Source organism: Seriola lalandi, unplaced genomic scaffold, assembly GCF_002814215.2.
Source record: "Seriola lalandi dorsalis isolate HSWRI2012SDOR001 ecotype SW California unplaced genomic scaffold, Sedor1 jcf7180002049946, whole genome shotgun sequence".
NCBI lineage: Eukaryota > Metazoa > Chordata > Actinopteri > Carangiformes > Carangidae > Seriola > Seriola lalandi.
In genome coordinates, this window is record NW_019520499.1 from 138,703 (window position 1) to 166,320 (window position 27,618).

General features: G+C 40.4%; 3 protein-coding genes across 4 annotated transcripts in view; 1 reads left to right on the forward strand and 2 right to left on the reverse strand.

Annotated features, from left to right (window-relative positions):
* Nucleotides 1-484: 484 nt before the first annotated feature.
* Nucleotides 485-11,035, forward strand: pold1 (polymerase (DNA directed), delta 1, catalytic subunit). 2 transcript variants are annotated; one of them, XM_023398823.2, is made up of 27 exons: nucleotides 485-574; nucleotides 1,485-1,684; nucleotides 1,914-2,027; nucleotides 2,308-2,448; nucleotides 2,576-2,701; nucleotides 2,853-3,021; nucleotides 3,498-3,612; nucleotides 3,956-4,085; nucleotides 4,199-4,365; nucleotides 4,482-4,586; nucleotides 4,786-4,926; nucleotides 5,062-5,172; nucleotides 5,364-5,555; nucleotides 5,652-5,740; nucleotides 5,855-5,971; nucleotides 6,164-6,277; nucleotides 6,533-6,680; nucleotides 7,330-7,425; nucleotides 7,601-7,738; nucleotides 8,452-8,627; nucleotides 8,850-9,002; nucleotides 9,106-9,208; nucleotides 9,318-9,450; nucleotides 9,737-9,850; nucleotides 10,073-10,125; nucleotides 10,553-10,650; nucleotides 10,768-11,035. In XM_023398823.2, the coding sequence occupies exons 2-27, from the start codon at nucleotides 1,498-1,500 to the stop codon at nucleotides 10,853-10,855; spliced, it is 3,318 nt and encodes a 1,105-aa protein (XP_023254591.1). In that variant the 5' UTR covers nucleotides 485-574; nucleotides 1,485-1,497; the 3' UTR covers nucleotides 10,856-11,035. The 2 variants fall into 2 exon arrangements, with proteins under 2 accessions (XP_023254591.1, XP_087027983.1); XM_087171857.1 differs by lacking the exon at nucleotides 485-574 and adding an exon at nucleotides 738-888.
* Nucleotides 11,036-11,565: 530 nt separating this feature from the next.
* On the reverse strand, nucleotides 11,566-16,548 carry LOC111649083 (GTPase KRas). The gene is made up of 5 exons (XM_023398824.2): nucleotides 16,253-16,548; nucleotides 15,889-16,001; nucleotides 14,954-15,132; nucleotides 14,356-14,515; nucleotides 11,566-14,212 (listed from the first exon to the last, which is right to left on the reverse strand). The coding sequence occupies exons 2-5, from the start codon at nucleotides 15,997-15,999 to the stop codon at nucleotides 14,099-14,101; spliced, it is 564 nt and encodes a 187-aa protein (XP_023254592.1). The 5' UTR covers nucleotides 16,000-16,001; nucleotides 16,253-16,548; the 3' UTR covers nucleotides 11,566-14,098.
* Nucleotides 16,549-18,135: 1,587 nt separating this feature from the next.
* slc17a7a (solute carrier family 17 member 7a) overlaps nucleotides 18,136-27,618 on the reverse strand; it is a 16,691-nt gene continuing 7,208 nt past the window's right edge. Inside the window, exons 2-13 of the mRNA XM_023398845.2 lie at nucleotides 25,898-26,150; nucleotides 25,638-25,756; nucleotides 25,159-25,273; nucleotides 24,973-25,060; nucleotides 24,635-24,721; nucleotides 24,060-24,202; nucleotides 23,705-23,854; nucleotides 22,574-22,706; nucleotides 21,770-21,880; nucleotides 21,321-21,448; nucleotides 21,137-21,206; nucleotides 18,136-21,031 (exon numbers count right to left, since the gene is read on the reverse strand). Coding sequence (XP_023254613.1) covers nucleotides 20,721-21,031; nucleotides 21,137-21,206; nucleotides 21,321-21,448; nucleotides 21,770-21,880; nucleotides 22,574-22,706; nucleotides 23,705-23,854; nucleotides 24,060-24,202; nucleotides 24,635-24,721; nucleotides 24,973-25,060; nucleotides 25,159-25,273; nucleotides 25,638-25,756; nucleotides 25,898-26,150 — 1,708 coding nt within the window. The 3' untranslated portion in view covers nucleotides 18,136-20,720. The remainder of the gene's footprint in view (nucleotides 21,032-21,136; nucleotides 21,207-21,320; nucleotides 21,449-21,769; nucleotides 21,881-22,573; nucleotides 22,707-23,704; nucleotides 23,855-24,059; nucleotides 24,203-24,634; nucleotides 24,722-24,972; nucleotides 25,061-25,158; nucleotides 25,274-25,637; nucleotides 25,757-25,897; nucleotides 26,151-27,618) is intronic.

A 27,618-nucleotide genomic window follows, 5' to 3' on the forward strand; every position in this document is an offset into this window, starting at 1 on the left:
GCACGAAAATATTCTAGTCATGAGGAAATATAATTACAACTGTTTTTCACACATTTACAGCACTTTCTTTCTATCTATCTATCTATCTATCTATCTATCTATCTATCTATCTATCTATCTATCTATCTATCTATCTATCTATCTATCTATCTATCTATCTATCTATCTCTCAGTGTTAAACTGTTTATCTCATTGTTTGTAGGATGGTTGCTGTGTGTATAATTTCATGACTTAAATTAAATTAAAATAGAAAAAGCTTCAGTTTTAGAAAATAAAATTTAAAGATTTGTTTGTGTATTTGTGGAGCTGTTTTCCCTCCCTCTCTGCTGCATACATTCTGACGTAATTTTGCCGCGAACACACGGTCTTTTTAACGTAGTAGGTATGGCCTGGCCGCGTTCAACTTCCTCCTTATTTACAACCGAGTTTCCGCCTTGCGTCTGTCGTCATTGTCCATTGCTTTTATTTTGTACCCAGTAACGAAACGGAAATTTTCCGCGCTTTCGCCGGTGAAAGTTCACAAATTAAAGGAGAGTGGCGGGAGCTTTTGTCAACTGGGGTCTGGTGACAAGAGGTAACTTTGATAGCCATTATACCTTCGTTAGAAACGCACCAGCCGCTGACAGTTTCGTGGGCAGATTTCACAGAGTGATCGGTACTACAGTTCGATAAGATCAGTCTTGGCGCGAGACTGTTGTGTGTTTACACTCGCGCATGCTAGCTTGTTGCTGTAGCCTGTTACAAAAGAAAGCAGCTGCCCTAGTTTGAACAAGAAATAACTCGACATACATTTTTACCGCTGGAACACTGAGGTTAACACATGCTACGTCTTACAGAGAAATGTTGAATTTACGCCATTCATACGCGGATAAGTTGTCAACGTTAGCCGTGAGTGCACTTAACTGAAAATAGCATCGAGAACCTCAGGAGGAAGAGGACACAACGTAGCTAACTACAGCACTTAGTTGAGATGCTGTAACCTTAAAGAGTTTTGTGTTAAGAGTGGGACGGCAAAAGCCATACTAGTTACATGCCTTATGGACTACATTATGCGCAGAATGGAGGAACATCTCTCATTTGACTGGGGCCATTTCTTACCAACCACATGACTTTTTCTACATCTTTCCTACGATGATTCAATGTATCAAATTTGTCTTTATCGTTCAAAAAAGTATCATTATCGCTGTGTCGTCGTTTACCTTACTTACACTACTCTTTTTTCCTTTGTGTTATTACGTTACTTCACCCCCTTTCTAAGTAAACAGAGGCTGTCTGTCAAAAATATAAACTTTCTTTGCAGGTGGTAACAAGCGTTTAATGTAGCACAATCGGAACTTGTTTTAATAGCTCTGCATTATTCTGAATATGCTATCATTAAGGGTTTATTGTTATGCTGTCATCAGTGCCTGCTTAACTCAGTTAAGCAACTTCTTTCAAAAATATCCTCTCTAATAATCTTCCCTAACATGTCTTCTGTTTACAAGGTTCGTTGTAGCCATGGATTATAAAAGACGCAATGGTGCCCCTCTTATGGGTGGTGCATCTCAGGCTAAACGTGGTAAAACAGCAAGTGAATGGGAGGACAGTCCATCGCAGTTTGAAGAGGAGTTGTCCATGTTTGATGAAGCAGATATGGAGGGGGAGGAGACGGAGGGACAGGCGGGACATGATGTTATTCCCGTAGGTGAGTGTTGCACAGAGAAGTACACAGTCATAGGTGTGTAGCTTTGCATTGTGAATAATGTAACTGTGCTAATAATAAATGATGACTTTGGAACTAGTTAATCATCCCAGGAAAGTACTCTTATTGTGTTGGTTCAACTTCTGATAATTCTTAGTTCTTAGATGTATCCATTGGCACAATAAATAATTAATTTTGGTCCTATTTCTGTCTTACCTCCTTGTTCTGTCAGGTGACCTCTTCTCAACAAACATTAACCCTCGCTGGCAGCGGCCTCATGCTCCTACAGTGGACCCATCATCTGATACTTTGGTGTTTCAGCAGATTGACCTTGACTATTATTTAGGTAATTATCACAGATGACTTGTGTTGAAGCCAGAACCAAGATGACATAGACTTAATTCTGTGATATATCTGTAGTTAGCAGTATTAAATGATGGTAATCATAGTATATAGAGCTGTTCGGGATTCATATAGGTTTTTTTCTTTACAAATATTCCACACATATTTGATTTGTTGCTTTAATCTAAATAAGAGTGTAGATCATATCCACCTACTCTGATGTTCCACTGTTGTATGTGAGTAGAAATGGTATCAAAGTTAGTTTCCATTTATGTGCTATGCAGGGCCTGCAGTGGCTGGCATGCCTGGCCAGTTACAGGGAAAAGTCCCGATCATTCGGATGTTTGGAGTGACAGACAGCGGCAACAGCGTTTGTTGCCACATTCATGGTTTTGCACCTTATTTCTATGTTCCAGCACCAAGTGGTGAGTAGTAGTTGTGGTGTGTCACTGTCAGTAAATATTTAATAATTGTCTCAGTTCAACCCATTTCTTATGTAATTAATTCTTATTAATCCTGAAAATTTTCCCTCTTTCTACTTCCTTCGAAAAGGGTTCACATCTGCTTCCCTGGGTGATTTTAAAAGAGAGTTGAACTCTGTTGTTCTGAAGGACATGCGCTCCAATAAGGACAACATCTCCATCACAGTGTTGGCTGTGGACATCACCCGCAAAGAGAGTGAGTACAAATGATGTTTAAATACTTATGTGAATTTGTTGTTAACTTGGCAGAAGTGTGTACAGGAATTCTCAAACACTCATAAATACGGATCTTTGATCAAACTAATGCAAAGTGATCTAATCTGAGCTTCTTTTTTCTTTTCTTACAGACATGTATGGTTACCATGGGAAACGCATTATAGATTTCTTGAGGATAACCATGGCGATGCCTCGTCTCATTGCCCCTGCAAAGAGACTGCTGGAGCAGGGCTTTAAGTTTGGACCTTTCCCCATCCAGAGTTACCAGTCGTACGAGGCCAATATAGATTTTGAAATCAGGTGTGTTTGTGCGCGCTATACATATTGTACTTAACACACAATGTCTGTGGTTTATTTAAAATATCCAAGGAAAATAAAAACATGGACATGTATCCTAAAAAATATTTACTGTATATATTTCAGTCACAGTATAAGAAATATGTACCTCAATTTATTTATCAAGATTTTTTATTACGTTATGGTGTTGGCACAGATTGTGGTGTTCTTACATTTGTCAGGGTAAACAGGGTATTTGCTGTTGTTGATCCTCAATTTTGTAACCATATTCTTATGTTTTCTTTATTATATATCTGCTTACATTTATATGCAGGGACACCATTGATATCTCGCTACCTCTAGTCTTGAACATGTGATCAGGGAAGCCTACCTGTTGTAACTTACCTAATAATTTCTTATAAATGTTTATCTCACAAAACGGCTGATAAGTAGATATGATACTGTATCTTTCAGCTACATGAACCTCTCTTTGTTGTCAGGTTTATGGTGGACAGTGATGTGGTGGGATGCTGCTGGATTGAACTTCCCAAAGGCAAGTACAGGATACGTGACGAGAAGAGCATGGGGGGCACGGATTCTCAGTACCCCGGCAAGGTAGGTCTGCTTTATGTCTTAGCCTCATGACACAATCTGTCTTTTGTTTATGCTGCTCAACTGGCATGTAGACTTGGGGGATATCCAAAATTGAATATCTCCATACAGCCCAGCAAAAATATCCCGATATACAATATTTTTCTTGTATAGATTTTCGATATTATGAAAAATATTGCATATGGCAAGAAATATTGCAATGTTTGATATTATCGAATGTCAGCCCAAGCCCACTGTCATACTACATGGGTCAGTGGTTCACTTCCTTTTAAGTGCCATCGTAGAATTTTTGTATTGTCCAGCTTTTATCAACAGTGTTTTTTCTCCCCCTATTTTTGGCTGTCAGGAGTCCTTGTGTCAGTATGAGGTGGATGTGGGATGGACAGATTTGATAAGTCACCCAGCAGAGGGAGACTGGCAGAGGATCGCACCACTCAGGGTCCTGAGCTTTGATATTGAATGTGCAGGAAGAAAAGGTGGGGTTCTTTATTTATCTCTGGGATTCTCATTATACAGCATTCAATCTATTCATAGTTGATGGAAAAGCAAATGCAGAGTTTGATGTGCTTGTTAACTCTTTTCTTTCCAGGAATCTTCCCAGAGGCAGATAAAGATCCTGTGATTCAGATTGCATCTATGGTCCAGCGACAGGGTGAGACAGAGCCCTTCATTCGCACAGTGTTCACCCTCCAGTCCTGTGCGAGCATTGTGGGCTCTCAGATATTGTGTTTCACACAAGAGATACAGCTGCTGCAGGTAAATATGCTGGCTTCAGGAAGGCACTGCAAAACAAATACATTTTCATGTTTTCTTTGCTCCCACTTGTGGTTTTGTTGTTCATCTCCCATGTTGTTCTGTCTGTTAACGAACAGAGCTGGGCGGAGTTTTTGAGGACAGTGGACCCAGACATCATCACAGGATACAACATTCAAAACTTTGACTTTCCTTACTTGCTCAACAGAGCTGCTGCTTTAAAGGTTAGATGAAGCCACATTCATTTACTTTAGTTTGATCCAATAACAAAGCCTAAAATGTTCTTGGCAGATTAAGCATCATTGAGTGTCACTTAACTATCTCTATAAAGTGTGTTTGTAGTAGATATACTTCAGATCTCCCTAAGATCTAAACATCTCTGCTCCCCCCTCCTGTTCAATAAAACATGATATTTGTATTTAGGTGAACCTGTTTCCCTACTTGGGCCGAGTACGAGGAATCAAGTCAGTCTTGCGCGACCTAAACTTCCAGAGCAAGCAGATGGGCCGCAGAGAGAACAAGACCGTTAACATGGAGGGCCGGGTTCAGTTTGATCTGCTACAGGTCAGCACTTACTATTGTAAATTATGATTTAAACAATAGTGATGTTACCATACTGGTAATATGTGGTGCACAGATCAGTTGTTTTCAGGAAAAGACAGACTGAGCATAAACTGGTTGGTGTGTCTGTCTAATCAGGTGCTCCTCCGGGACTATAAACTGCGCTCATACACACTCAACGCTGTGAGTTTCCACTTCCTGCAAGAACAGAAAGAAGATGTACAGCACTCCATCATCACTGATCTGCAGGTAACCTTGTTGCACCTGGAAAATAGCTGGTTGTCTTTCAGCTGCGCAGATTCGACTGCCCTCATTAATAAATATTTAAATATTTGGGTAATTTTTCGATAATGAAGTAAAAATAAAGATGTAAGCTTCTTGGAAAAAAACATGTGGCTTTTGTCACTCATCTGTTATTCTCCGGTTGTCCTCCATCTCAGAATGGAAACGAACAGACTCGTAGACGTTTGGCTGTCTACTGCCTGAAAGACGCCTATCTCCCACTGCGCCTGCTGCAGAAGCTGATGTGTGTGATTAACTACATGGAGATGGCAAGAGTGACAGGTGTGCCTCTCACGTACCTGCTGTCAAGAGGACAGCAAATCAAAGTCGTGTCTCAGCTGCTGCGACAGGTAACAAAGGCAAACACATGGGATGCACAAGTCACTGGATGCATGTAGATTTAAAGATGATAACTCTTAAGTATCTGTGTATCTGTACACGTTTAGGCCATGAAACAGGACTTGGTCATGCCTGTTGTTAAGACAGAAGGAGGAGAAGACTACACTGGCGCCACTGTCATTGAGCCAGAGAAAGGGTATGTAGGTCTGGTGTTTGGTCATGTGAATGTTTGACTCCACTCTTGGACTTTTTGCCTTTGTAGGTGCAAGCTTGTCATGTTTCTTCCATCACCACCTTCTTCTCTGCATAGGTATTACAGTGTCCCTATTGCCACCCTGGATTTCTCCTCCTTGTATCCGTCCATCATGATGGCTCACAATCTGTGCTACACCACCCTGCTGCAGAGGGGCTCTGTGGAGAAACTAGGGTGAGGCAAAGATGTTAAGCCAGCCTACAGACTTTTGTACCTGACACACAATATGGTGCAACTAGTTTAATTCATTGTTTTTTCATGGATTCATTGTGTCTTAATGTCCAAGTAAAAACACGAAACAGTTCAAATGCAATTGTCTAGTATTAACAATCCAAACTAATAATTAAAGTGGTTGTGTGTCTATAGCTTGTCACCTGAGGACTTCATCAAGACTCCGACTGGTGATCAGTTTGTGAAGAGCTCGGTGAGGAAAGGACTTCTACCTGAGATCCTGGAGAACCTGCTGTCTGCTAGAAAGAGGTTCGAATTCTTTCAAATAAATGACAACAACAAAAGGCTTATTAACTTTTTAATCCTGTGATTCACAATTAGTGTTGAATGGTTCCTCCTTCTATAATCAACGTTCAGATTTATTCTTTAAAAATACAAAAATGGGTTTACCAAAAAAAGCCGACCCTTTAGATAATATATAGAGCAGATAAACATGTTGTTGGTGTGCCCATAAATCAGCCAGATGTGACTTCCTTCTCACTTTGTCCCTCTGTCTCTCCACAGGGCCAAAACAGAGCTGAAGAAGGAAACTGACCCTTTCAAGAAGCAGGTGCTGGATGGCCGACAGCTGGCCCTCAAAATCAGTGCAAACTCTGTCTATGGCTTCACGGGGGCTCAGGTGGGCAAGCTGCCCTGCCTAGAGATCTCCCAGGTGAGCACCTGACTCTGTAGACAGCCTTGGAATAATTTATGTTCAGACCTGATACTGGTGACTGCACCTTATGTTTACATGTTTATATACTGTCATTAGTGTGAATAATCTTCAGCTAAAGAGCACCGTGGTTGTCTTTGACCATTGGTTGGCAAAAGAAGCAAAACTTTCCAATTCTGGCCCCACACAACTGTTTGTCATTCTTGCTAAATGCAGTCATCCCCATTTGACTTATTGTCACTCTTCCCACTGTTCCACTCAGATGTGAAATCGGAGCACAAGCTGTAAACAGCAAAGATGTAGAGTGAAGATTAGTGTTGAAATAGAAACCACAGAGCAGGTGGTGGCAGAAATGTAAACAATTAAACACAAAGACCTACTGCAAGTGCAGAAAAATAGCTGCAACAGACTGCTTCTTGCTGCTTTGTGAAATGTTGACATAGTTAATTAAACAACAATCTCACAGAGAGTTGAGACAACTCCATGATCAGTTTTGCCCAGTAGCAAATGTTTTTCTCAGTCATTGAAACTCATGACCTGTAACATGCCTGAAGGTTTTGCTCTGTGGCCAATGAAAGCTTTTTCCAACACCACAGGTAATTTAGTTATGTAAACTATGTAAACTTAAATCTTTTCTTGTCTCATTCAGAGCGTCACAGGTTTTGGAAGACAGATGATCGAGCAAACCAAACAGCTGGTGGAGTCAAAATACATTATTTCCAATGGTTACCAAGGTGATGCCAAGGTGAGGAATACATGAGGCTGCCATCCACTTATACTGGACCAAACTCAGCTCATTTGGTTCCTTTTTTTCTGCTTAACATATCACATATCAGCTAACATCAGATTTGTTCCTCACTGTCATGTAAACACTGACTTGTCTATGGTTTTCCTTTTTAATTTTATTTTTATCTGTTAAGGTAATTTATGGGGACACAGACTCTGTAATGGTTAAGCTTGGAGTTGCAACAGTAAGGGAGGCGATGGATATCGGGAGGGAGGCAGCGGAGTGGGTGTCGTCCCATTTCACTCCGCCCATCAAACTGGAGTTTGAGAAGGTACAATTTCAGTCCAATCCATTTATCAACACACTTGTCCCTGTGGAATTTGTAATTGAGGCCTATAATTCATGTGTTCAAGCCCAATTTAACATTTGAATGTATCAGTTTGGTCTCTAGATAGACATTTGATACCATTTACCAAGCAATTAACTGATTAATTGAGAACATATCAGATCACTCAGATTAATCTATGTGGAGAAAATCACTCTATTCTGAATGTACCAAAGGTATTTGTTATAATAAGATGTTAATACAGTTGAAGAAAAGTCTCTTTTGCGCACTTACATCTCTTGTCCCTGCATCTTATTTCCAAAGCTATGTTTACATTTAAGTCCTTATCATGATGGAAAATAAAGTATGAAGCTTTGCTCAGTTGTGGCGTTTAGTACAACGTAGAATTTGACATTTCTGATGTTATATCTCCTACATATTTCTCTCACTTCAAAAAGTTCAATGTCCAGTCAAAAAATGTACATGAAATATAACTATCCCTCTCTCTGTCAGATGCAATCTCTGTATTAAAGAACACTGCAGCCACATGACGATATATTTGCACTTGGATGTACTTGGATGTATTTTTCACAGGCTTTAAAAGCCTGTGGAAAATATTTTGGTCTTCTCAAGAGAATATCTGTAGATCTTGAAACGGGGGACCTCAGGGTTCACAGGAGAAATAGATCAATGAGAGTTTATTTTTGTCACTTGCACAGGTGTACTACCCATACCTGCTGATTAACAAGAAGCGCTACGCAGGCCTGTATTTCTCCTCCAGTGCAGACACACATGAGAAGATGGACTGTAAAGGCATTGAGACTGTCCGCAGAGACAACTGCCCTCTGGTGGCTAACCTCATCAACACCTGTCTGCAGAGAATCCTCATAGACAGGTACACATGCCCATTCTTTTTAGAGGTACTCTGTGATATCGTCTTTTCATAATTAAATTTTTAATTCCATTTTGACATACTGAATATAACTCAATAGAATTGCAATAGAAAATAGCTAAACCCAATCATTCAGCCCACTTTCTCTTTTATTGCTTGCTTGAACCTAATCCAGAGCTGTTGATACTGTGCATAACTAACTCAACTGATGTGATGTGTTGTCAGGGACCCGCAGGGTGCAGTGGCTCATGCCAAAGAAGTGATCTCAGACCTTCTGTGCAACCGCATCGACATCAGCCAGCTGGTCATCACCAAGGAGCTAACGCGCACCGCCCAGGAGTACGCTGGCAAACAGGCACACGTGGAGCTTGCAGAGAGGTCTGACACCAGACACTGAGTCACTTAATTTCAAATAACACTAAAAGGGAAAATATTCTGTGTGATATGGGTGAACTGGCTCATTAATATTGATGTTTTACAGGATGAGGAAAAGAGATGCTGGCAGTGCCCCCAACCTGGGAGACCGAGTTCCATATGTCATCATCAAGGCTGCAAAGGGAGCAGCAGCGTACATGAAGTCAGAGGTCTGTAGTGTTGTCTTTGATAGATTTTTAATATGCGCGTTTGTTTCCTTTCCTTATTGGGAATATTATATCCTGGCAATAACCCTGATTCTTCCACATGTTGCTTCAGGACCCAATCTATGTGCTGGAAAACACCATTCCCATCGACACCCAATACTACCTGGAACAGCAGCTGTCCAAGCCCCTGCTGAGAATATTTGAGCCCATCCTGGGAGAGAGCAAGGCAGAAAGCGTCCTGCTCAGTGAGTCCAAACACACGCACATCATGGTCATTAGCTTTTGAGCATTTGACATTAGTCTTGACATTTTAAAGCATAAATTACTGATTTTGAAATCTATAGACTATTCATCAAAATCAGCATCTGTAGGGATCCCAGGACTCAAATGTAACATTTTTAACATTATAACAACTAAAATGTTAAAGCTGCACAGTTTATCCAATCAATGCAGAAAACACCGTCTTACTAGAGGTACTCTTACTCAAGTTTTTTGGATGTTAATTTTTTTGATTTTTGTGGTGTGTTTCAGAGGGTGACCACACACGCTGTAAGACTGTGTTGACCTCGAAGGTCGGGGGCCTCATGGCATTTGCCCAGAAGAGGAGCACCTGTATCGGCTGCAAAGCTGTGCTCAAGACAGACTGTATGTGTGCTCAGTATTTTAAGATTTCTTTTTCTTCTTTGATATTCCCTTCATGAATTTAGGTGATACTTTCAATGTAACAGGATGTTTTGCTTTTGGATAAACAGTAGTTCTTCATTTCTTGGCATAGGACCAGTCCATCTTTATTTTTTAATGTCCAGTAGTACACTTTGGGTTGGAGTTTTATACAATATGTGCAACATCTAATGTCTGTCATTGCAGCGGCTGTGTGTGATTTCTGTAAGAAGAAGGAGTCTGAACTGTACCAAAAGGAGGTAGGCAAGATGCTAAATGACTTCATACTTGAATGTTTTGGTTTTCTTCACTAACAGTCCTAGCTCTGAATGTGCTTGAAGAAAAAGCTTGAATGTCTTATTTTCAGGCAGTGGCTGAGTGTTTATCATCATATTGCCCTCTGGTGCCTCTTCAGAGCTCAGTGAATTCCTTAAAAGGAATATGATATAAAATTTATTTTGGTACATTGAGCTAAACAGTGCAGAGTCTAACTGGATAATTGTTTACTTTCAGGCTGCTACAGACCAGTGTGCTGGTTAAAATGTGATTCTGTTTTTCCATGTTGACTGTTCCAGTAAAGCACAAACCATTAATACAAGTTTAGAATTTGTTACCAGAAGAATTAAGGGGGTAATATTTCAAAAACAAATGTCTAATGTGTTGCTAACATTTAGGTTTAAATTACAGATCTTTCACTTGAACACACTGGAGGAACGTTTCTCTCGTCTGTGGACTCAGTGTCAGCGTTGTCAAGGCTCCCTCCATGAGGATGTGCTCTGTACCAGGTACATAAACAGTACACAAGCACATATTTAACTGTTTGTTTATTGTGGAATAATGGCTGAGCACACACTGGCAGTCCTTTATGTCCACTAACACTGTCCCTCCTCGCTCCTCTGCAGCCGGGATTGTCCCATCTTCTACATGAGGAAGAAGGTTCAGAAAGATCTGGATGACCAGAGTAAGCTGGTGTCTCGTTTCGGATGGTGAGAAAGGGGCACACGACACACTCTCATTCCTCCTGTGCCTCATTTCAGATAACTTTGGACTCTCATTGTTTTTCTACGTCTTTTAGTGCTGTGAAAATGCATATATATCGCACTATTTCTAATATGAATAAAGTGACATTAAGTAGTATCTTTTTGTAAAATAAAATCAAAAAGCAATCTATTTGTTTTGGGCTTTCAGATATGATCATTACTTATTTAACGATGATAACAAAAATCTTATTTGAAGTGGTTAAAATTACAAACAGGATACTGAACCACACTGCCGTCAAACATGGCAGACGGTAAATGTACGTGACGTGTCCTGTGTGGGAAGAAGTTGTTCAGTGTATGAACCTGCCTGTTCAGATGTACATTCCCCAATCTTAATTTGACATCAAAGTAAAAGTGTGGAGTTTTACAGAAATGAAAAGAGGAACTTGATTGGCTTCCTCTTCATCGTTATTGTCTGACCTCATAAACCACATCCCTTCCCCTTCACTGATTTGGTACAAAAGCCCTGATCTTCTTTAAGGTTTTATGCAGAACACTGGGTGTAGTATTTGCTCTTTCTGCTTGAAACATGTAAAAAGTAGAGGTCTGTATATGGAAGGTTTACAAATCAGATCTGGTGTAAACTCACCGCATTCTCTACTTGGTTTGTGTGTTTGACAAAAGTAGTAAACACATTGGATAAACAAAACGGACCAGATATAAAAGCTACAGACATTTACTTGTTCAGTATACCAGAGTGCATTACAGATTTCATATAACTGTCAGTGGCTTCTTCAGATCAAATCAGTTACTCCATATTTTCACAATGGAATTACATTGAGTCCAAATGATGACAGCCTGCTGGTTTTATACCAATGAACCAAAGAAAATTAGGAATCCGTCATGGATGGATTCACTTCTGTTAGCAGAATACAACTCAGTTGAGGTTAGCTCACTGAACTTTGATATCATTTTAGTAACTATGTGGACAGCAGTTAGTTAATGCAGATGCTGGGTTTTTTTTTTTAATAGGGAAAATTGTTTGTAATAATACAAAAATAGAAATTCAACCATCCATTACATTTACTAGTGATGGGTAGTTATCAAAGAAGACAAACACTGCTATAAAAAAACGGTTGCGCTACTGAATATGCTTATGATCAGATACCGTGACTGTTGCTGTGAGACTAAGTTAAACACTGCTTTCAGTGGTTTCATGTATTACCACATGAATATTTGCACACACTACATTCTCTGGTAGAGTGTGGTGTAGCATCATCTGTGTTTTGACAGTGACTTACAATTTGAACCACCAACAACACTTGGACTGACATAATAATTGCTTTAAAAAGTGGACTTTGGAATACAGCGTGACTGTGTGGAGCAAACAGCAGGGCCGACACTTCAAATGATAAGTTAATGGTGTAAAATATGGAAACAGGCATCAGATTTCAACCAATCATTTGACACAGCGCTCAGTCTGTTATTCCTCAGTTCCTGATAAAACACCATATTCCTGAGTAAACCTTTGAAATGGCGCTACCACTAATTCAAATTTCTACAAAAATAAACACATGACAGGAAATGAATAAAGTGCACCTAGGAGTCTGGAACACAATTTTGAGGCTTTTGTTACCGTGGTGATGCTATCCTACTACAGCATTTCCTGAACATTCAATCGAAAGCACAAGGTCTGAAGTGCATGACTCAAGTGCATTTAGGGCGTGTCCATATCCACTTCCACTATTTCAACAGCAGAAAACAGTCGCTGTGCCAGTCGCATGATTCAAAAGGCTTGTACTTAAACTAAATCAGAATCTACCATTCCCTTTAAAAGCCAGGTGTGCTTGCACCTTGACACATTGCTATTATAATGGCGCAGTTTTTCACACAGAATTGAAGTCCATTTGTGGTGACTGACCAGTGAGCCCATTCCCAGCACATGCTCCCAGCACACTTGGGAAAGGAAGGGCTAAGCTAATCAATGCATTGTGCACGGCGCTACAAAGAAGCAATGGCACAAATCGCAAAGTTAGACATCTTTTATGTTATATTATAAGAAGTGTAAATACATTTTCGGTCCATTATGAACCTGTGGTGGGACAAATTAGGTCTAGGTGATGAATGGGAAACACTGGTGGATTTACCAGGTAGTAAGACAGAACGCTTCTCTGCAGAGCCTTATTTATGTCCAAGAGGCATCCATAACACATGGCAAAATATGCCACAAGGCATGCTCCGTCCTTCTTAGGCTGTATTGTGTTCCACCTGACATAGCCAAACATCTGAAGTGAACAGTTTGTGTGTAACAGGCAGCTGCTGTGTGTTGTACACTTGCCTATCTAGGCACATATGATGCGCCCTTAAAATAACAGTAAAATACTTCACTGACTTCAGACCAGGTTTTTGTTGGTCAATTGCGCAATCGCTTTACGCTACCTTAAGAAAGCAATGCGCCAACGATGCGCCTGACCGCATCAAATGCGCATGGACGCTGAGATGAGCGTAAGTGTATTTGCTATTTAAACAATGCGGGCACTGGACGGGAAAATCACAACTGCCTCAGTCTGAAACTTGTGAAGACACTTGCGGTTCGCCCTGCGCCAGGTCTAAGATAGGGAGGGAAAAAAACCCAACTATGTATTGTTTCAAGGACCAGAGGACATGCCAACCTATGAAAAAAAACAGAAGGGGAAGAAGAAAAACATCTGACTGGAGGCAAAACAGGAAAACAGTATCAAAGTCACTTGGATACTGTTTTCTCATGAAGTGTACATTGAACAGCTCGTTACTGTGAGCCTTTGACCCCTAAGTTAAGAGGTGCTGAAAACACTGGCCGGACTATTAATTACTAAGATTAGAAAAAGTTATCTGTACGGACAACTTCTCATGGATTCTTGGAAAAAAAAAAGATCTTTCTACCACAGACTCAAATTAATTTCTTCCTTAACCAAAAAAAAAACAAAACATCCAACTTAAACTGTAGTTTCTAGATGTTTGGTCATAAAAACAAAAAACCAACTGAATTCACAGCGTTAAGTGAACACTGCACATTGAATGAATAAATGGCAAATCTTCTAGCAACATACTGTTAGTGGAAACTTTGACAGCAGTAAAAATGGATTTTGCCGCGGCTGCTTCTCTGTCTGGATCTGTGCTGGACGTCTCCAAAGTGACAGGAGGTGCAGTGTGTGAGAGGGAGCATGAAACAAGTGCCGTAAGGGATGCCAGTGCCGTGTGTGTGTGTGGTTTGCTATAGTATTATGCAGCGTCTCTGAGTGTTCTTCTTGCTCTTCTTGTTGCTGCGGTTGGTTTCCTTATATCTTCTAATCTCCCGTACCAGCGAATAGAAAGCCTCTTCTACACCCTGCAAAACAGAAAGAGAAAAATGCACATTTGTTAAGCGCAAATTATATGCTGTTTTATTTTATGTGCGGATATCTTATTTACCCAAACAAGGCTCATGCATGCTTCCATGCAAACTAACTATAGGTCGTCTTTCTTACATACCTGTCTGGTCTTGGCAGATGTCTCGACAAATGGCACGCCGTAGCTTCTTGCCAGCTCCTGCGCCTGTCGCGTCTCCACAGTACGGGTACTCAGGTCGCTCTTATTCCCCACCAGTACCATGGGAACGCTATCGCTGTCTTTCACCCTGTTGATCTGCTCTCTGAGGAGGAGACACATGCAACAGCATCGCAGAGATTGCGGTCACCCTACTTTCTGAACAGTGGGTTACAATCACCTATCTGGGTCAGCTGCATCACCTGCCCTAAGCTGCATCATGCCCCTCAGGGGACATCTGCTGACAATCTCAATTATATTATATCAATATGACTGTAGTTTCCAAATGGCCCTAGTGAACTTGTAACCACACTCAGCATGTATATAGATATGTGTTACAGATAATTACAAGTGCAGTTCTTTCTGGTCAGGAAGTAACCTTGTAGTGCTCGGCTGTTTGAACCTGCATGGCACAGTATGATGCAATAGTTAAAATAGACAATTGATTTGACAGTACTACTTCACCTTCTCTTTGCAGCTGTGTTTCATTACTGAAACAGCAGTCTGTGTTGGTGTGTACTTGAACCCATGAAGCATCTTGTACCTGTAAAGGTGAACATCCTCAAAGGACTTGGTGTTGTTGATGGCAAACACACAGAGGAAGCCCTCTCCTGTCCTCATATACTGGTCCCTCATGGCGCTGTACTCCTCCTGACCTGCAGTGTCCAGGATGTCCAACAGACACGTCTCTCCGTCAATCACCACCTGTTTTCTGTACGAGTCCTGTAACACAGCATCAGCATGAACATGCGAGCAGTGCCAAACATGTCTGCCAAGAAATCTGACAGTGGATTGCATCACATCGATTTTTTCCTACAGTCTCACTGCGAGGTCATGTGGCAACAAGACCTTGCTAAATTAAATGTTTTGTAATGAACTTGCTGAAACCTGAACACTTTTCAAACATCAAGTATGACATAATACCATTACCTGACTTACAGCTTGATATATTTAACTGTCTGAAAAGAGATTTACAACCAACTTGTGCTGACTTTTAGGCAACAACTTGAGAAACAAAGGAGATGTCACAGTAGATTTGTGACAGTACAATCTGTTGTTTGCTATTGTACTTTTTATTTATTTATTTATTTTTATAAAGGTTAAACTGTCCTCTGTGTATGAAACAATTAAAATTAGATCCATCTTAACTGCAAAATGTATATTGCATGTTTATGCATCAGAGATAATAATCTTATCTACGCATATGATTCTTAATACTTTTATTTGTTACTTTTGAATTCAGAACTTGTAATTCAAAATTTTGTACATTTATTTATTGTGTAATGCAGATAAAAATGGCCATCCCGCATTAACTTAGAAGACACCAAAAATGCAGCTGCAGCAGTGACACGTTTGCCTCATATGAATACGATCGTGTAGTGTCGTATATAACTTCAAATTACTGTTTGTTTGTTTTTTGGCCAATATTACACAACACTTTCCCCAGGACACACACTTATCTAATAGCTGCTTTCTCACCTCGATGGTTGGATCATATTCATCAACGAAGTGGTTCTGGATGAGCTGGATGGTGAGAGCGCTCTTCCCCACACCTCCTGCCCCCACTACCACAAGCTTGTACTCGGTCATGCCTGGAAAGGATTAAACCAACAGGTTTCATATCGCATTATCCAGTTAACAAGAATAAAGGTGATCTAACCAGCTGTTATTGCCTTCTTCCTCCCTGCACTTACATGGCGAAGAGGCTGACCCAGATTTAAACTTACTCTCTGCTGACGGTAGTTATCTTCATGTAAACTATTCCTTATTCATGTTAACTAGTTACTGAATCGATAGGAATGAGTATCCACAGTAAAAATCCGAACTGTTTAAACGTACTTACTTTAGTGCCGGATTTATAACAGTCTGAGACGAGAGATAGCAGAGTTTACCAATGGATAAGTGAGATTAGCTTGCTACATAACGTTAGCCTGAGATCATTTCCTTGTTCAAAACACTTGTAGAAACACTTCGGGATCTGTCTGCAACTTGTTTTCCTGCCTAGAGATACGTGTGAAAATATGAACTAAAGGTTTTCGATGCTATTAGTAAAAATCAAACTTTGTTATAAATAATTTAAAGCCTGAATTCGTGCGAGCTCCTATTTAGTCTCCATTGTGATTCATTGTAAGCGGAACAGTTTTCACGTTAATCCCCTCGTAAAGCAACCAATGAAACAACGGCAAGCAGACAGACGTTGCAAAGACCCATTCACAATTAAGTTCTAGTTTGTAGCCCCGCCCACAACCAGCAAATACGTCCAATCACAAACAGGAGCAGCCCTGACCGGGCGTGGCCTCTCAAACAGCCTTGCCTCTCTCACAGATGGTTCCCCTCTACATCCCTTAGTAGGCAGATATCTATACTTATGAATATCAATAACGGTATTCACACCCATGTTAGAACTAATTTAATCTGTTCTCTAATATCAAACATTATGAACCTCTGCCTCATGTAACGCAATTCAATAAACTAAATACTATATTTGAGAACGTTTTGCCCTCATTTAAACATTGGGCTGTGGTCAGACCATTAGTTAACGCCGGCCTCTTCTAATCATCTTATCTTGAAAGTTTTTACCGGAAGTCTTTGTGTGGTATTGTGTCTGACTTAACACTCGTGAATCATCAGTAAATTAGTGTTATCTGCCCTCCACTGGTCACATTGTGGAACTGCGACAATATATTTAAATTAGTGGCTAATGCACAGCAATAATCAGCCTATACTGGCTTGTATAGTCGTTATTAATAACAATACGGACAACTCATTATTAGTGTGACTACTACAAATAACACCAGTAGCATAATAACATTAATATTATGACATTAGTTAAAGAAGTATTGGTAATAATTGTATTGTTTAGGAGCTAACAGTTTTCTGGTGTGGAGACCACTTTTTCTTCATAAGAGACATGGCAGTTTATGGTAGGCCTGAATGATATTATAAGTGGTGTTAATTGTATTATTTAATACAAGAAATATGTTTGAGGTGAAAGGTGTCACTCATAGTGATGAGTCCACAGAAAAACATCACCAGACTGCAGTTCCCATTAGCTCTATGGGGCTGTAAGTGGTGTAAAGACATAAAAGCCGTGAAGACATAATAGCATGATACCACTTCCGGTGATTTCTTTCAAAATAAACTCTAAACTGAAGGAATCTAAAACGAATATGATTATGAAATAATTTTGATTAAATAATGATGAAAATTACTTATTAAACAGGATGACTGTACAACTAATCCAAATTATAGATTTGTTCGAATCTGAAAATTGTAATAAGATGCACTTTGTTCATGTGAAATTTACACTTTTGAAAAAAGGAGTCACACATGAATTTAAAAAAAAAATGGTTGAATGTGTTTTCTTGAGATTTAACTTCAGTTGCACTGATCTGACAGAGGACACACACACACACACACACACACACACACACACAGAACAGGCATCATGCCCCACCCTCTGGTCCATCATCCTCACTTCCCTTGTCTGTGACGTCCATGTTTCTCGCTCACTCTCCCACCGAGTGCATCTGCTCTCCTATCTAATCTTTGCCTAAAATCACAGAGATAATCCCACATCCATCTGTCCTGAGAGAAAGAGAGAGAGAGACAGAGAACTGACATTGTGCTCATGATGTAAAAAATTCAACGCTAATATAATGCGTCATCATGCTGTTTTGGTGTTAAATCCTGATGACATGAATGTGCTGAAATAGTGACATCATCTTAAATTGCTTAAATTTTATTATACACAAGGATATCTCACATATACATCTATTATACATAGAATATTTTTCAAATTTCCGCATGTTTACATATTATCATTTCCTTTTCATTTATTTTTACACTGATTCCCACCAGGTTATCACACATTTCATCAAGAAGGAGGAGGACAACACTGGAACAGCCATAAACTGAGACAAAGAAGAAACTTGATTGAAAATACACTGATACAACACTTAAAAATTAAATTGTTCACAGGAATAATCATTCATGTCTTTAAGACATTTCACTCAAAACAATATAGTAATTTGCCTTTGTCACTTTTTAAAATAATTTATTAACATACCAACATATTTTACCATTAAATCCTCATTTAATTCAAAGATATCCGCTTTAACATTCCAGCAGTGTATTTTTTTCTCACAAAAGTGCACTCAAATCACAAACCTTCTATAAGTGAAATAGCAATAGATTCTTGATCCGAGAACTTTCTGCAAATATACTTTTGAATTTAAGAATAAATTACTTCGTGTTAGCATGACCTTTGGGTACAAGCAGAATGCAGAACTTGTGTGTGTGTGTGTATGTATGTGTATGCGCGTTTGTGTGCTCATGTTTCATGTCTGTTGGCCCTGTCTGCGTTATGTGCAGGCGCAAAAAGTTATTCTGTGCATCTTGCACAATATGGTGGTGTCCCTCCTGAGAATGTTAGTGTCCTCTCAGGAGAAGCACCTCTGGACTCTCCACTCCCCTACCCAGCTGTCAGTGCATTAAGATGGAGAGGGTACTGTGTTTAAAGGGCATTAGAGGAGCTGATGTGATTGGCCATGATTGTCAAGAAACCTCAACACACCCTCTCACAATGTATGATAATGAATTTTTGCAAATCCCACCCTGTTTCCCTGCGCGCCATGGGTGCGCTTTACTCCTGCAGGCACATGAATACCAAATATTGTGCCACCACTCCCTCAGTGCGCGTGGTGCACTTGACTGTGTTTGCATGAAATTAGCACCCTGTATGTGTGTTTGTGTGTAAAAGAGAGGGATGACAGGGTACTGCACTGCTGTGCTCATTAAAACATGCTCACCGCACAATGTTTCAGCACCTGCACCCTACACAACAACACACTGACTATCACACATACACACACAGACGGTCTGAAAAGCTCTGACCCACCAACTCAAACATGACTGACATTTACAGACATGGAAACAGCACCAACAGAGATTAAAGACCGAGAAGGAGCAAACAGAGAATGTCCTGATGGACACAGGGAGGAAATGGAGGGCGAAGCAGCCACAGAGAAACAGAAAAATGCAGAAACAGAGGCAGCACATGCTGTGATGCCTGGGAATATTATACTGTCATTATTTTTCTGCACTGGTTAAGCAGTGGAAGAGTTAAGCAACTATCACACTCTACTTGTCATTCTGGGCCACCTCTCCAATGGGACCACACACACCAAATGGAAAGTCACAAGTGTCAGGTGATTACTCATGATATGTGCTTTGTGACCCATAAGCCTGGCTGGACATGACCTAGTTAGGTCAGACCCAGGTGAGATTCAGCTAGACACCACATGCAGCTTTGTGCACAAACTCAAGCACACGCCTTTGCACACACAACTGCACACACACACATTAAGGGCAGCCTGTTTTAACTAAAGCGTTACAACTTTACAATCACATACACAGACTTATACAACACCTAAGCACCTTTTTCCTCTTTGAGTGAAAAGTTTGAAATTAGTCACTGAGGGTTTGAAACCGATGACAGATTCCCACCACATACAGGCATACTTTAACTTTGCATGCCATGGGAACATAATGTTGCTCTGGTGAAGCAATATTAACATGATGCATCACCAGTGTAACACTTTACATTTAATTTGTGTACTGATTTTTATCATATGATCGGTATGATTTCTTTAATACCCAAGAGCCTAAAGTAAGATTATAACATAGGTAGATAAATAGAGAATGAGCTTTTATATTGACATTGACAATATTGTAAGCTCAAAAGTTTTACATTTTATAACCGAGGCCCCAAGGGTGCTTTCCCAGCAAAAAAGTAAATGTGTGGCTCACGCATTAAAAATTGAAATACAACACAACTCCAGTGGCTTGAGAGACTTGCTGTACAGGCAAAAAGCCCAAACACACACACACACACACACACACACACATACACATAATCACACACGCACACAGAATCTCCTCAGTGATGTCGTGGAAACACAACTCCTGACCAATCACAACGAGCCCAGGAGCAGGAAGGAAGTCTAGGAGATGAGTTCATTTTTTTTCCCGCAAATGAATACTGTATGTGTTTATGTACATTAACGACTCTGACACCTGCATGCACATGCTTACACACACACACACCCACTCGCACACAAGCGCGCACACACACACACAATGGAATGAATCAGATGCATACTTTTGATATGTGCAATTTGTAAATATTGTACAAAAGCACAGAGGAGGTCCATTCAGTATTGCAGTGACACTCTCTTACAATCCCTTTCCAAAAACAATCTTCTTCTTTTCTTTATCCTTTCTTTTTAAACTTGTATCATGTCAATCTTCTATGTCAGCTCCCTCTCCTCTTCTCCCCCATACATGTAAGAGTTGTATCCAGGCGGCTGAACATACTCCTCAGATTTATCCCAGTCCGACACCCATCCGGGTCCAGCTCCTCCTCCTCCTCCTCCTCCTCCTCCGGCCCCTCCTCCATTGGAACCAACCACTGGTTGGCTCATGGCCCCGTACTGCCCACCTCCACGGTAGAGCTCCTCTGTCTCATTGGCCAGTTCATCCTCATCTATGATACCACACTTCTCATCGCTGGTGTCTTCTATGTCTGCCCATGCCTGCTTTTCTCCTGATGCAAAGAGTCCTATTTAAAAAAAAAAAAAAAAAATCACATTTTAGACCGAGTTCTTCTACACTAGCCTCACAAAACACTGACTCGTCAAAACACAATCATCATTCATAGTCATACCATAGAAAATCACTCCTCCATAATGGACGAGGGAAGCTATAAGGAAGACACCCTGCCACTCCTCACGTGTCTGAAATAATGTAAAATAAGACTTTACTTAGTCTCATTGTCCATTAAACATATACAGAAATTTCAAAAGTTTCATGCTTGGCATTGTTAAGTTGATATAAGTGAATGGATGTACCTTATGTTTGGTCATGGCTCCCACTATGAGAGGACACACCATTCCAGATAATGTTCCCACCCCGTTTGAGATGCCCATCAGTATGCTGGCATATCGAGGGGCGATATCCAAGTGATTGACATTAAACCCTAAGAGCATAAAAATACAAGCACAATATAATTTTTTTTCAATGTTACTGAAACAGATGTTCATGGTTAAGATTAGAAAAAGGCATCATGTAATGATGTTTCTCACAACAACATAGTACAAAGAAAACAGTGTTATTATTTCCCAAATTTTCAAACTGATCCTTTAAAAGATTGGCAACAGCCCATTGTTCACACAGCATTTCTCTCACAAACTGTTGATTTGATACTTCAGACTGAACTCGCTGTCGCCGGCAACAGATGACATAACAGTAGATCTGATTAAATTGGGCTTCAAGCTTATTTGTTTAAAGCATCTCTTACCTGAGATAGCAAATCCACTGAAACCCACAGCGAGGACCAAAAAGGAAATGGCGACACCTTTTGTGTGAGAGTATCCCACCACCAGCAGGAGGGTAGCCTCCATTCCAAAACCTGAAACACAGCCACGTACACACATCAGAAAGTAACACAAGAAGGGAGGAATGAGGAGCATTATCACCAACACCAACACTGTAGTGCATTATAATTGTGTTGTATATCCACTATGTGACGTGATAGAAATTGTTTATGCACATGAAACAGGCAGACTGGTCTGATCTTTAAGTTATGCAAAAATAATAATATGATTCCAGCAGTGGCAGCTGCTGCACGTCAAATGAGAGATGCACCTATATGTAAGTGCCTTAAACTTCAGGAGAAAAAAGCCGCAAGGCTACACGTTATTTTTGTGTCACTTTCTTAGTCTTTGTATCAGTTCGGTTTCACTTCAGTCATTACTTTAAATGACAAAGATATTTGAAACAGAATAGACATTAAAAAAATTTCCCCGAATAGTGATATGTGTTGACTGGATGCTTAATTCCTCTAACAGAGAGAAAGTGAGAGAGGTAATAAGATTTTTTAGTCAATCATTTACATTTTTCTTTTTCTATAGCCTCTCAAAATATTCAACTCCTCTCAAACTCAAACAGTTTTAACTGTGTCATAATGGCATATATGTGATGTTCTAATGTAAAATCAGTTTGTTATTTAGTTTCTGCTCCTGTCATACACTGTCATGATTTTTCTTTTTTTTCTCTCCATTGTTCTCATTCCTCCTCACCCTCACCCTCCTCCAACTCTCACCTCCACAGTTCATCATCTTCCTGACATTGGTGGTGGACATCAGGTTGTGGGTTCTCAGGTAGTCTGCCAACTGGCCTCCGATAGGCACGATGATTGTCATCACCAGATGGGGCAAAGCTGACACCATGCCCACCTGAAACAGGAAAGGGGAGCGGGAGCGGTCATGTACATGTCACAGAGAGAGAGAGAGAAAGAGAAAGAGAGAGAGGGAGAGGGAGACATAAGAATGAAGGTTGAAAAAGATTGACCATCTCCTGTTGCAGTTTAAATTTGCCCTGACATCCAAGCTTTTTCATAACTATTGATAATATCATATTGATCTTGATAACAGTGAATGTTTAAGAAATGTTAACACATTAAAGAAAAGAGATGGGAGGAGAGGAAGCATACATTATATACAGTATAATGTCACAAGGAGATAATTTCCACTTAACTTTACTACTTTACTTTACTTCACACACACACACACACACACACACACACACACACACACACACACACACACACACACATACACACACACAAAAGAATAATTACAGTATATAATCAGGACTAAACTAGTTCACACAACAGAAATGTTTTAGGGGGATTTTCCTTCAGAGTAATGGTCAAGTTCATTAATTGGAAACTTCACACTAAGATGTTTTGTTGAGATGAGTTTGGAACTTTGAAAGAAGTTTCATTCCCTGAAACAGCTCATAAAATTTCGGTGTGGATCTCACACCAACTAACACGTTTTCTTTTTCTCAAAACTGCAGCTGTTCTGGTTGTGAGTCATCTCTGTTTGTAGAGTTTAAGGAAACACATGTCAAAAGTGAAAATGGTGCAATGCAAGCCCCTGAAAGTTTTCAAAATGAACTTAAATTTGACATGAATTGTTTAAAATGCTTGAGTTCATAGTGAATACAAAGTTATCATTAATCATAGTAGACACTATCATGAGAGTTAAACCCAGGTAAAAAACAAGACAAAAAACAAAACAAACAAACAAAAAAACCCTGACTCTCCTTTAACAGCCGCTTTATTGTCCTTGAGCGAGGCCCTAGCACCTAACCACTGCAGTGTAATTGCAGCTGGCTACAGTAGCTGTAGCTGTGAGCTGCTGTACGTATGTGGATGATACAATCTCACCTTGCTGATCTCGAAGCCAAAGACTTCTTCAAAGTAGGCTGGCTGGCTGATGAGCAGTAGGTAGAAGGTCCAGCTTCTGCAGAAGTTGGCCACGATGATGGCATAGACTGGCATGGAGGTGAAGAAGTGTCTCCATGGAGTTTTAAATTTCTGCCACCAAAAAGGAAGAAGATATTAGTTGGGTCCACTGACTACTGATCGATCAAGAACTGAGTATTAGCTGAATGTGTGTGTGTGTGTGTGTGTGTGTGTGTGTGTGTGTGTGTATATATACATATATGAGTTTGTGTGTAGGTCTTAGAGCTTTTTAGTGTTCTATTGATAGGCTACATGTGCGCATCATAAAGCGCCATACTTGGAGAGGATTGAGAAATCCTGCAGACTCTCCGATTGCATCTTCAATGTACTTCCTCTCCTCTGGTGTGATGGTGGGATGTGCTGCGGGGCTCTCATACGACACCAGAATCCAGAACAAATACCAGAATATCCCAAAGCTGCCTGGGAGAGGAAGTGAGGGGAAAGCAAAAGACACAGACAAGGGTACAGGAAAAGAGAGAGAGAGAGAGACCGAGTTAAAGGCAACAGTTCACATCAAAATTTCTTCCAGGTTGGTGTTGATGCTGTGGAAACGCTATAAGGAAATCAGTGTATCTTTATGGAATGTAAAAGAGGACTATATAACAAAGGTAATGTGAGCTCGCAAGTACACACACACACACAAGCACCAAACCTTCCACTTGAATATTCTGAACACCTGATGCAGACACATACAAGTCCCTGATGTTCACATAAAAACTCTGCCATTCAGTCGTGATTGTGAGCAACAGAAACAAACTAGGTAATGGATTTGAATACACTGGCATTTGAAAAGAAGAGTCCTAGTGTATGTATGTATGCAGTAAACCAACACAAGAGTACAAAGATACTAACCATATACGTAGAATACTGAAGGCCACCCAGTGTACTGCACCAGTATCCCAGCTAAAGGCATGGCCACCACAGCCCCTGCATAGGATCCTAAGAAGGAATCAAACATAAAGAAAAGCAACAGATCATTTATTTTTCCTTTTTTTTTAGCCGTACAATAATTTCTACACTCAAAATGCTTAATGCTACATACTATTACACTGCTAAGGAAATCCATGTCTTCTACTTTTTTCAAATTTGCAGGAACCCCGCAGAACTTAATTCTAGCGGAGAGCCCAAAGTTTTTGTTGATATCACAGATATTTAATTTTTGAGGAAATGTGTCAGTGTTGAAACTTTACCACAAAAGGCTGTTGTGGCTAATCGACTTCTCTCCAGAGGAGGTGCCCACTTGGCCCAGATCCCGTGGCAGGCTGGGTATGATACACCCTGAAGGACAAAATACAGCCAGGGAGTCACTCATCATGTATGTAGGAATAGTTTAACAGACACATGTAAACACATGTGCACAGAGAAACATGCTGTACCTCAACAAGGCCCTGGCATATCCTGACCAGTATGACGCAGCTGTAATGGCAGCGAGCGGCAGATGGAATCAGCATGTTGAGGGTGGAGGTGGCCACTATGGCGAAGCCAAACACTCTTAAACACACAAAACACAAACAAGTTGCCTCAGATCAAATATTCAGTGGTAACAACAGCAGCACAAGACACAGCATTGCTGTCTAAACCTAATTAATTATTGTTTTCTATTGAACAGAAGCTTTTTCAGAGCGTGTGTGTGGTTTGATACTGCTTAATGTCTGGGAACTGATGCCAAGAAATTCAGTTTTATTAGAAAAAAAGAAAATTATTCTTTTTTTTTATAGCTGGCACAGTTAGTTACCCAAATCAACCAATTTATAGCAAGCTCACATTCAGTATCTTCTACAATATCTTCTCCAGTATGGAGAAAATGATTCTTTTTCCAGTACGGAGAAGATATTGTAAATTCGAAGAGATTCACCTGTTGGCTGCAAATTTTTGACATATAAAGCCACCCGGGATCTGTGTGACGATGTAGCCCCAGAAGAAGGAGCCGTGGATCATCCCCACTGTCTCAGGATCCCAGGTGAACTGTGCAGCCTGGAAAAATAAATTTTATATGCACATATGAGTTTAACAATTAAAACTGAAACGTATACAATTCGAAACAGAGAAGAACATCCTTGCCAAAGACAGATAACGTAAAGGTGCAAAAGCTTTGATTTCTGATGTGCCACTTACCACAAGTACTTCCTTGTTGCCTCTGTACACAGTGTGGTCATTGACCATGCTAACAATGGCTACACCCAAGTTGCACCGGATGCCAAAAGAGATGCAGAATCCCAGGCCAGACAGGATGGCGATGATGTACCGCCTTGGCAAGCCAAAGCAGGTACAGTCCACCACTGGCAGCTCCTTCTCCTCCACCAGCTCAGGACGGCCCTCCGCTGATAACTCGATGGTTTCTCCATTGGCCTGCCGCTTCTCAATAAGTCTGAGGTGAGACACAGAGACACAGAGTTCTGCACTTTAGAAAATAATGTGGTTCCAAAAGTTCTCAAAGATATTTAAGGGTTTGAGGAAATGTGTATAGAGTTATACGAAAGACATAATTCCATTTGATATAATGTTGATATAATGTTTGAAATTTAAAATAAAGCTTTGCAGGTCTGAAGAAATCAACATGAGTTGCAGTGACAGACCCAAAGGTGAGTCTGACACAGTTTAAGAGGTAATGTTAGCATGCATCTTTACACAGCCTGATTGGGGTGATCTGCTGTAACAGTGCAACACTATGAAGATATGTTCTGGAAAAATGTTATTCCTTGTCACTTCTAATTTGCTGACTTCTAATTTGAAATGGTTCAGCGGAAATGCCTGCTAATTTGAATAGTCAAATGTGGACTGGCATTTCCCTTAAAAAAAGAAAAAGAGGAAAAGTGGGAGAAGTGACAGTGAGGTGACACATTGATGCTCACCTCCATCTGGGACAAAAACTTGCATAACATGGAAGCAGAGGCTCAAAGATGGATTTCCTGGGAGAATGGGGCACATATCTGGCTGCTTTAAAAGTGGGAAACATGGTGGTGTGGTGTCAGCAAACATCTTTGAGCAAGAGTCTGAGTGTCCTCTTCATTTTTTGTGTACATCTCGCTGACACCACACGGCTCTGTGCATCTCTCAATGATGAGCAATATAAGAATTTCACATATGGAGGTCATAGATTTTTGTGGAGTCACCATGTTATTTCAAGGCAGTGACAAAGAGCATATACCTTTTTTTTTCACTACAGACATGCTGTAGTGTTTGTCTCTCACAGACACACAAACGCTAAACACCTCCATGCAGACAACATGCACCATATTGGGGTTGGGTCTGACTCAGCGTGTCCCAGTGTGTGGAAGCAGCTGTCACTGGCCGACGAGCAGAGTTAGCTATGACAGCACATTCCCCCAGTGTCCGCTCCTTCAGGACGCCTGGGACCTGCTGCCATACTGGTGCTGTTCAAGATGTCCACTTACTCAGACACAAGCAGGAGGTCTCCGGAGACTGACATTTAACCACGTAATATCAGTTTGCCAATACTGATGTGCATTATGTTGATTAACTGAAAAGGAAGTTTTGAAGAAAAGGAGAAGCATTTCCAGATTTGCTGTACTGCAAAATTTGCAATTTGCAAAAAATGTTCGAAGTGTTTTATGCAAAATATAAACCCATTTCATAATACACACTGATTTTCCTTGTCTAAAATGTCTTTGTCAAACGAAGACCTTCTGTGTTTAAGTTATTTAATTTATTCCTTATATTTCTTAGAAAAGACAGACATTTTTTTTGTTATTTTAGGCTGCTACTGAATTCATGCAAGACCATTTTTTCCACTTTTTTCCACAGGAGTCAAACAGAGAAGTCAGAAGAGCGACCATCTGTGTAATACAACCTCCACCCCCACCCCCCACTCACAC

What these genes read in the sequence shown, in the direction of transcription:
- pold1 (XM_023398823.2), top strand. Translation starts at nt 1,498, where the DNA reads ATGGATTATAAAAGACGCAATGGTGCCCCTCTTATGGGTGGTGCATCT. An exon ending in GGACATCACCCGCAAAGAGA is followed by an intron (nt 2,702 to 2,852) that starts GTGAGTACAAAT and finishes CTTTTCTTACAG; the next exon opens with ACATGTATGGTTACCATGGG. An exon ending in CTGCTGTCTGCTAGAAAGAG is followed by an intron (nt 6,278 to 6,532) that starts GTTCGAATTCTT and finishes GTCTCTCCACAG; the next exon opens with GGCCAAAACAGAGCTGAAGA.
- LOC111649083 (XM_023398824.2), bottom strand. Translation starts at nt 15,999, where the DNA reads ATGACCGAGTACAAGCTTGTGGTAGTGGGGGCAGGAGGTGTGGGGAAG. An exon ending in AATATGATCCAACCATCGAG is followed by an intron (nt 15,133 to 15,888) that starts GTGAGAAAGCAG and finishes GCTGTGTTACAG; the next exon opens with GACTCGTACAGAAAACAGGT. An exon ending in GAGGATGTTCACCTTTACAG is followed by an intron (nt 14,516 to 14,953) that starts GTACAAGATGCT and finishes TCTCCTCCTCAG; the next exon opens with AGAGCAGATCAACAGGGTGA.